The sequence below is a fragment of the Natrix helvetica genome (assembly GCF_964273705.1).
Source record: "Natrix helvetica genome assembly, chromosome: 4".
NCBI lineage: Eukaryota > Metazoa > Chordata > Lepidosauria > Squamata > Natricidae > Natrix > Natrix helvetica.
This window is the reverse complement of record NC_138550.1, coordinates 132,222,775-132,232,774: the sequence shown is the minus strand read 5'-3', so window position 1 is coordinate 132,232,774 and position 10,000 is coordinate 132,222,775. Positions and strand designations below refer to the sequence as shown.

The 10,000-nt window shown below is 37.4% G+C and overlaps 2 protein-coding genes across 3 annotated transcripts in view; both read left to right on the top strand.

Moving 5' to 3' along the window:
• The window catches only part of PDE7A (phosphodiesterase 7A), a 559,958-nt gene that overhangs the window by 507,436 nt on the left and 42,522 nt on the right, over window positions 1-10,000 (top strand). The gene's annotated exons all lie outside the window — the stretch shown is intronic.
• Window positions 1-10,000, top strand: part of CYP7B1 (cytochrome P450 family 7 subfamily B member 1) — a 120,725-nt gene that overhangs the window by 97,432 nt on the left and 13,293 nt on the right. Inside the window, exon 5 of the mRNA XM_081952404.1 lies at window positions 9,396-9,574. Coding sequence (XP_081808530.1) covers window positions 9,396-9,574 — 179 coding nt within the window. The remainder of the gene's footprint in view (window positions 1-9,395; window positions 9,575-10,000) is intronic.

The window sequence follows — 10,000 nt, the reverse complement described above, 5'->3', positions numbered from 1 at the left end:
CTTACCTGAGTCACTCAGGAATTGTATGGCATATCAATTTAATGAGTTATTATTAGCTGCTTACTACAATATGAAATCACAGCTGCTAGTTCTTTAGCTAGTAGTGGCCTTCCTATGCAGCAAATTCCTCTCAAATATCTAGGATGTTGTAATATATAGGCATAGTATATGAGCAGACCCAGGCAGTGGCCTTTTTTAAATTGACAGATGGAAATATTTTTCAATGTGCAGATTTTCTGAGTGTGGTCCATGATTTCTTCGTATGGCGCCCAATGTGCCAAAAAGCACTGTTTATGGCTGGTTTATGCCATAATCTTCTTGTTTGAATGTTCAGATCTTGTTACTTTGTGATCTTTTGCCATTGTTTCCCTTCTATTTTGCTAATCCCTGGTAATGCTACATCAATTATTCACACTTTCTTCCTTTCAACTACAATTATATCTGGCTTGTTATGCGCCAACACTTTACCTATTTGTATTTTGAAATTCCAAAATATTCTAACCTGCTCATTTTCAACTACTTTTTCAACTATTCTGTTTCAAGGACTGAAATTGAAACCTTGTGTATGCAAAACAAACTACTTTTCTGATGCTTCTTGCTTTAAATAAATTATTGCATCATTAGAGATCTCACATGGTGAAAGAAGAACCTGAGTTGAGAGATGTGAAAGTGTTTTCACTTTTGTAAGGGTTTGTGTCAATAATCTTAGACAATATATTTTGTTCTAAATTAATTACATATTTTAAAGATTACCAGATAAAGATTTATGCAGCAAAGGATGATTTTTTCTCCTTCATGTCCTCATATCATCTGTGTGGCAGGTACAGCCTTAAAGTAAAAATAAAGTCAAATAATAATTCTTTCTTTCTAATTTATTTACCACCCATCTTGTTAAAGTCACGCTACACAGCTTACAATACTAAAACCGCCCCGAGTCCTTTCTGGGAGAGGGCGCAGTTTATAAATTAAATAAAAGTAAAAAGTAAAGTATTAAAACCATAAAAATAAATATTTCTAAAATGATAAAAATGAAGCTACAATCAAAGATAAAAATTATAGTTAAAAGATGGGGAGAGAGCAGGATGCATAGGGGCAGGGGAAGTGGGATTGCCTCTTAATTCATAAACCACTCCCAGTGTTATGTCACACACCCTTTGGAGCCCAAGCCATCTGGTCTTTAGGTCCTTATGGAAGATCAAAAGGATAGGAGCCAATCTCACCTCAGGGGCAAAATGTTCCAAAGAACAGGAGTGATGCGGAAAAGACTCGTCTCTTGGACCTCGCAATGTGGAATTTCTTGACTGATGGGGTCTGCAGCATGCCTCCTTTGCCAGTGCGGGTGGGGTGAGCCAGTTTCATTAGAGTGTGATGATTACTTAATGAATAGGATAGGGATATGGATAGAGATAGGGTTGGGATGGGATGGGATGGGATGGAATGGAATAGAATAGAATAGAACAGAATAGAATAGAATAGAACAGAACAGAATAACAGAGTTGGAAGGAACTTTGTAGATTATCTAGTCCAACTCTTTGCTCAAGCAGAGACAATTTCTGAAAGATGGCTGTCTAGTCTCTTCTTGCAAGCCTCCAGTGATGAAGCACCCACAACGTCTGGCAAGCTGTTCCATTAGTTGATTGTTCTCTGTGTCAGAAAATTTTCCCTTATTTCTAGATTGAATCACTCTTTGATCAGTTTCCATCCATTATTTCTTGTCTGGTCTTCAAGGCCATGCTATGCAGGGCTTTAAAGGCAATAACCAGCACCTTGAATTTCACCTGGAAGCAAAACAGCAACCGGTACAGCGTGTGGAGCAGTGGTGTAATATGGATCAGTTTGGGGAGCCAAAGAACTGCCCTCGCCATTGCACTTGTGCCAGCTGAAGTTTCTGAATATTCTCCAAGTTCAGAAACTCCTGATCCAAGAAATGTCCCAACTGTGCAAAGGCTGTCCTAAGTGTGACTGCAACCTCCTCTTCAAGTCCCGAGTGCAGGAGAAACCCCAAGTTGCAAACCAGATCTGTCAGGGGTAGTGCAATCCCATCCATAACTAAGTTTAAATCCTGTATCTTGAAGTTCCATGCACCCAAAGCTATGTGGTCTTGCCAGGGTTCAGCCAAAACCTCTTGCCCCCTATCCGTCCTCTACATCTTCCAGGCACTTCAACAGGGCAGAAACAGCATCATTTGCATCACTTTGGAAACTGGTATCTTGGTGGTTTGTTTTTTTAAAAAACTAGACTGTTCACAATAATAATCATTCAGTCTTTCTTGTATTGTGACCTTGTGTATCATTTGCTTCTTTCTTTCCTCATTATCTCTTTACAAACTTGGCAGCCTAGATTTACATTATTTATTTCCTGATTCCAGAAATTAGCTTCGATCCCTCTCTTCAAGTCTACAAATCCATAGATCACAATACTAGTGATACATTTCTTTGATGAAATTTGAGAAGTGCATTGGTAGCATATGTTCTTGAAAATAAAGATATGCTGGAAAAAATTGATCAAAAAAAGTTTTTCTGTTGCTGAAGAAAGTAATTTCATATACATGTAGGCCTAAGTACATTTCCTTTGCACTGTTTTATTGTATTTCTTCTTGCAGATGCCAAGAAAAACAGTTAGTGTGCTCTCCTTTCCCCCTGTCCCATTTGTCCCTTTTCCAACCATGTCCTCCTTTTGCCTTGTCATATATCTGATAGCCCTACATATCAATAAACTATCAGTTGCCCTTCTTAACTAAGTTGGACTAAGTTGAAAGGAGCACCAGCTGCTGGTAGAGAATACACACATGCACACTTTCCCAGAGATATCATACAGATATCATAGATCTCCACATACCACAGATTGTAGCCATCTCTCGTCCAGTATCTTAAATGTAATATAGTAGGCACATTCATTGATACACATAATACATACGCATAGTGTACATACTGGGTATTTACATCCTAAATCTTCCTCCTGCCTTAGGAAGGAAATTTCGGGCCACTTCCTGCCTCTGTAGCATTGAGTCTTGTGTCTAAGGGAATCTGACCCTTTTGTCTTTGGCAGAAAGAAAGATAAAACAAAAGAAAAACCACTTTATTTAAAAGGGAAGTAGGAAAAAAAATTGTACAAGTTCCTTTTTAACTTTAATTAGTCACATGGTTCTTCATTAACAAAGGAAATACAATTAGCAAAGTATTCAAAATCAAGCAACATCTGAAAACATCTAATAGAAAAATATATAGGACAGCAACAAGCTGTGAACAAAATTCCAAAGTGATCCATTCTACTCATAGAGAAGCAACTGAAATATAAAGAGGGGCTAGTCTGCATAAAATATAAAGATTGGGCTTGTGGAAAGATGATAAGTTCCAGATGCAATAAAGTGGTCTTAAAAATAACGAAAAAATAAAATAAACAGGGCACTGTTTTCCTTTTCTTTTTAGTCAGTGACTCTTGGACAAATATGTGCCAATTTGTTATCTAAAACGCATTCCTTCCTTGAATTGCCAGCTATAATCAGGAGATTCTTAGCTTTTTCTCTTTCCTTACCTTACCTGGTCATAAAACCTCTGGCTTTTTTTGTCCTGAACTTCTGCTTTGTTTTTCAAAAGGGTCCAGATTCTCTGTCTCTGGCACAGAAGGAAGCATTGAGTGACTTGTTGTTGTTGTTGCCTGTGTGGTGAAGATCATGCCCAAGACAAGATTTTATTTTGAATGGCTAAGCTGTCCTGAATATCAGTAATTTACACTAAAGAGAGTTTGTATCCTAATGTCCTAACATTGTATGGGATGTTTTTCACTAGCAGATAGAAAAACTAAAATTAATCAGGATACAAACTATCTTGAAAGATACAGTAAGCATGTTAAAAATCACTGTTTTAAGACTGAATGAAGTGGGAGAAAGTAGATATTTTATCTTTGTGTCCTGTGATTAATTTAATTCTGTTCAGTCATTCTGCAAACTATAGGTGTGTTGCGTTTCATAATTCTTTTATATAATCATAGTGCTCTGAAAAGAGTAGATGTATCCAAAATATTTGTATACATTTTTATTTACAACTATTTTTCTTTCTTATACTCTTGACACTTACAGAGTTCCTATTACCTGCTTAATATAAAAATTTAAAAAACCGGAGGAGGAGCCAACGTCACGACAATGCAGACCTGCGGTCTCGATGCTCCGAGACCGCAGCCGATACTTTGCTGCTGGGTGGTCCAATCGGACCTAAACCGTCCCGCAGAGACGGTGAATAGGAAGAATACATCTTGTTGATCTCAGGGACATCGCAAAGTCCCTGATCGATCCAAGAGTTCTTCAAGCCGGTGGCAAAAAATCCAACCATTAGGCTGATGAAATCGGGGCCGCTCCAAAACGGAAGGATACAGAAAGAGAAAGTGTTTCCAGTTTGTGAGGAATTTTTACCATATTAAAAAGGACTGCCTATAAAAAACTTAAAATTAATTTAAATTGGAGAACAGAAGAAATAAACAGCGGAATTGAGTTTGGAATGGTTTTGGACAGTGGGTTATCTTACTTTTTAAATGCTATGTTCATGGATAGAATTTATGCAAGCCTTTTAAAACGAATGGATTAAGTTTTCTTCTATTTTTCTTTTATTACTCTTTGTAACCTATGGACTAAAATTCTCCTCTTTCATTACTGTGGATGTTCTTCTAACTCATTCAAGAATCGAACTTTTTTTTAACTTGAAATACAAAAAAGATGCAAAGAAACAAAGAAAATTTTATTATTATTATTAAAATTGCAACAATAACACTGCTACTTGGAGGCTGGAGGTTTGTGTATTGGAAACGAAACACTCTTACTTTTCTCACTGATTATCCTGGCTTGGCACTCCAAGGTCTCATTGTTTGTTTATAGAGAGTGATAAGAAGAAAAGCATACAGATGTCCCTTTGAAGTATATCTTTAACCAGAGAAAAGTGAAAATAAAACTTTATTGTAAATCTATGCTTAATCTTGTTAAAAACTTCCAAGCTAGAGGAGCAGTGTTTGTTAGCTTGAGATAATGGCACAATTTCAACAGCAGAAAGAAACTTTAAGTCTGCAAAAGATATTCTTAGAAATACAGAAATTATCAAACACATTTGAGAGGATAGAAAAGAACTTGGAAGACTTAGAGTATCTAACAGTAAAATACAATGAAGAAGTTGGAGATGTTTATCAAGTGGAAAAAGTGGTGGTTAGAATCCTAAAAATCGAAGAGGAAAATGACTATAAAGAAATTAAATTTGCTGATATTTATGGTGATTGGTTTGTCTCTGAAAATGGAAAGAGTGGAATATTGAAAGAGGAATTAAATGGAGGGGAACTCTACTCCAGATGGCAAGATACAGAAGAAGAAAAAATAAAAGCATTTATGGATTTAAAGAGAGAAATTTTATTAGTAACATCATTGATAACACTACCGACAATCAAAGATAAGCTGGTAAAGGAAACAGAAGAAGGGCATCGAAATTACATGAGAAACTTTATAAGCAAGGAGTTGCTAAGAAGAGTCCATACAAATTTGATTAAGGAGATGATTAGAAGATTAACACCACAAATGGCGGAAGACATGAGACTGTTTTGCTACTGGAAAGATACAGGCTGATAGATGGAAGAGTAGAATTTAAAACTAGTTAAACTTAGTGAAATTTAGTGACAATAGATATAGTTAAATAAATAATTGATAATGATAATAATGTATACAATGTGTAGTGTTATGATAAGTAATGATTGGATATGAATATTGAAAGGTACCCATGAACGGAAGATTAGAAATCCTTTTGGATTATATATAAAGGTTAATTAAAAAGAATTAAGTTAGATTCAGCTAACTCTTGATTATTAGGGGGGGGAATGTTATAATTCAGGATATAGTCAAATAAAGGATGGACAATGATAACAATGTATATATAGGTATGGGTACAACATAAGGAAACTGGACGTAAATTGTAAACAGTGATTTGGAAAGGAGGATTAGAAAATTTTGTTATTAAATATTATGGATATTTAGCTAGAATAGGACATAAGGATTCAGTATTATTGGAGGATTTTAGAAATAGTAAATGAAATGCCAGTATGTGGTTATGTATTAAATCTTGGTATATTTTATGATGAAGGATGTTTAAACAATTATAGTCAAATGAAAATGGAGGTATGATTATGGTAACATGTATAACTATATCTGAGTTAAAATACTTGAGTTAATATGAACTATGCTTGATGACTGTGGAAAAGATGGATGAAAGCCTTTTGTAACCAACTGGTACACTTTCTACAGTATGTAAATACGGAAGATTTTATGTGTTGTGTTTTGAAAATTAAAAATATATATATTAAAAAAAATTAAAAACCATTATTTGCAGCAGGGTTTTTTATTAAACAGTAACAGATCAAGATCATGTTTAATTAAAATTAACTTGCTTACCAAAGCCAAATGTACTAATGATTCACAATGACCTTTTATTACCTGCAGTCCCTTGTTTTGGCTGGATGATTGACAGCTTGCTGTTTGGCTCCGTGTTGTATTTCAGCTGACAAGACTTTTCATTTTAACTCAATTTGCCTGCCTATCACAAGCTGGTGGCGGGCCAGGCGCAAGTCGGCCAGCTTTGCCTCAGCAGCTTGCTCCATTTCTCATTAGTACGCATTTATTCAGTGGAAATTGGAAGACAAATGCTTGAAGGCATGTGAACTAAGTATAGCAAATTAGGTTTAAAGACTGAATATTTATAAGTATATTGAAATGGCTTCGACTTTTAAAAAAAGATTGTGGATGAATTGGAAGCAGAGAATATAAGAGAAAAGGGGAGTGGGAAGACTCTAAAAATAATACTCTGGGAAGTCTGAAGGGCCCCTCTTCCTCCCCCCCTTTCTCTCTTTCCCTCCTTAGAAAATATGTCAACTTTACTGACAATCTCTCTTCATGTGTTGAAGTTTCAGCATCTCATGTGTGTAGGAAGTGGGAAAACATGAGGATCATGTTCATTTGCTGCTTGGTTATCTCTTGCTTTGCTTTAAATTGCCTTGTTTGTTCAGCACTAGCACAGAAACAGATGTTGTTCTCCAGAGCTGGATCATTTACGGTACCTCATGGTGCAAAATGGGAGGCCTCCCAGGCTATCCAGCTGGTCTTACAGGAGTGCTGGCTTATGCCTACTGAAGTATGACAACCACAAGTACTGTACAGGCTGCTGTTTTATCATCTAGTTGTCATTCAGTGTCTAAATCCAGCGTATAAGAATTGTTGGGGAGGGGAGGGAAGGAGGGACTGGGAAAGAGTTTCATTTTTTGTTTGTTTATTTTCATGGTCGGCTGCCACAAACCCACACAAACTCCCTCCTCCTTTGCTGATCATAATGTGACTCATTACCTTTGTCATCTAAGGATTATCAGCAAGATCGCTCAGAGCGAAAGCCTTTCCCCCCCCACATAGCTGGTACTGGAAGGTAAAATAGATTTGTCATTTATGATCTGACCGCTAAGCCGTGCTCTGAGCTCCATTACTGTGATTAAATTCTCTATAAGAGAAGTTTGCCCGATTGTCATTTGGGATACCATAGTGGTCAACAGACTGCCATGTTTCCTTTCAAAATGTCAGCCAATCCGATATGACTTTGTGGCTTGTGCTACTCAAGTGGAAACCTGCTATTTCAGCAGCAGCAACACTTTGCCTGATGATTTCACTTATCGTTGTTGTGTGTTTTGTGCTTTATTCCCTTCCCTCGCTGGCCTCTGACCAGGATGTGGTTGCTTTGGTATCCAGTGGCCCTACATATGTCAGTTACCATTTCCATACTGCAGCCTACTTTGCTCTAATCAGCTTCATTATGCCTAGGCTGCATAAAGCCAAGAAATGGAGCCTGGATCTTTCTTTTGCATTGGGGGAAGTTTTCTCTTGCCAGAATGCAGCCATTTGACATCTATTGTGCCTTGTGGCTATCTGCAATAGAAGCCATATTCTAGAATCAGAAGTTTTTTTCTGGCTTCGTCATCAACAAGCCGACTTGATTCTCCCTGATTATAGTAACGAAGGCAGTCCCAAAAAAATATGCACAGCCTCACTGTACGTCACATTGAATCACAGTGTTGGCCACACAGAACTGACCGCAGCCTCATTTCTTTAGACAAATACACGCTCGAGGAAAAAAAAAACCTCTTGAGAAAAGCATCCAAATCAGCTTTATTTGCCATGCACTGTTTTTAATTTTTGTAAAAAGAATAAATCAATTGTAACTGTCTTTTTCAAGTGCTTCTAGGCTAAGGTTGCTACACTTTCTTGTAAATTAACCTTTAGGTTCCAGAGAATCACCAAAGTTGATCTGGCAAAGAGGGGATTTTAATGTGGGTATTGCAAAACGCATGTAAGCAAATATTTATGCTCGATCTGATATTCTACGGGTGCTCTGGTTTTTGCATTGCTAAGGCTTGTTTTCACACTGATAGCTTAAAGGAGTCATGCTGTCTCCTACAGGACCCAGCCATGCTGGTGGAGAAATAGTCAGTTTTGATTACTAAGTGAGAGATGCAGCCCCAGACAGGAGGTGCATGCTGGTATGCATGCTATCAGAATGATTTATGCAAATTATGCATATTATTCCCAAAGGAATTTCTCCTCAAACTGCCAGGATAAATTGCCGGAAATTAGCCATAAAATCTGTCATGCTAGGAGCAAAAGGTGAAGGCTACTGGGATGGCAAGGACATTTGCCTTCCCAAGCTTTCCAGGTTATGGTGGCCGTCTGGAAAAGGTTTGGGATTTGTGTCAAAGCATTACACGGGATATGGGTTTCCCCCCATTAACTTGTCAAAGTGCCACGCATAATTTGAATTTGCTCAGCCAACAGTAGAAATTATGATGATGATGATATTGCTAAGGGTTCCATAATTCCCAGCATCCTAACTTCACAGTTCACTGTATAGTTATATGACTGCTTCGTATTGTAATGTATGATTGAAGCCCAGCACAAGGCCTTTGGAGGAGAGCTCTGAATCTTGAAGTTGGCATTGCAACCCTTGCAATGTATATAAATGCATAAAAATATCCCTCTCTATAATGGTGGCATTTTAGTGAGATGTACAAATAATGGTTTTCCACCCAAAATCCACTACATTGCCTTGAGCTTAACTAAACACATCAAATCTATCAGTTAATAATTATATTTAAAAATTCCAAACAATCAAATACTCCATTAGTCCTACAGGAATGCATTTGTGTCCTGTCTTTGGTTCTCCCCTCCCCATCCCCCCCCCGGCCTATTTTTCCCTCCACCTTTGTTTTTTATAATCACATCTAATAAACTAATTCAGTGGCTGTGATAGGAACTTGTAAGTTACAGACATCTTCAGTATTTTTAATGGTTTTAGATCTTGTTTTGTTCTGTTTTTCTTCTTGTTTAAATGCAGAAAGTGCTGTAAATGAGTCCTTGCGACTGTGTTCCTCGTCAATGAATATCCGTAAAATCAAAGAAAATTTTATTCTCCAGTTTGAAGAGAATCGTGGAGTCTCTTTGAGAAAAGGAGATATGTTCGCAATTTTTCCTCCCCTTCTGCACATGGACCCTGAAGTCTACGAAGAACCTCAAGTAAGAGTTGACTTCTATTGCACATATGATCACAGGCATATTTCTGCTACCAGGCTCTTTATAATACAGATTATTCTTTTAAGAGAATGGGGAAGGGGGGGGACCCTGTGGAACCAATCTTCCTGCTTTCAGTTCTTTTCAAGATGCATGCTGCAGGTCAAAGGATTCAAGGTCTAAAGGGAGAAATAATGGAATGAGACTGACTGCTTACCCCCTTTGAGACGAACTGACAATTGTTCACTGACTACCATAAACTTGAAGCTAAATGTGGGCTTTGTTTGGGAGTGGATCATTGGATGCCCAAAGAGGGCAGAATAATGGAAGGTGGCTTAAAGAGCAAATAATGTGCGCTATTTAGCTAAGTGCCCCCAAAGAATCATTGATTCTCTAAAGCCCCTATAATAGCAGTGTCTGTATGGTTTTTTA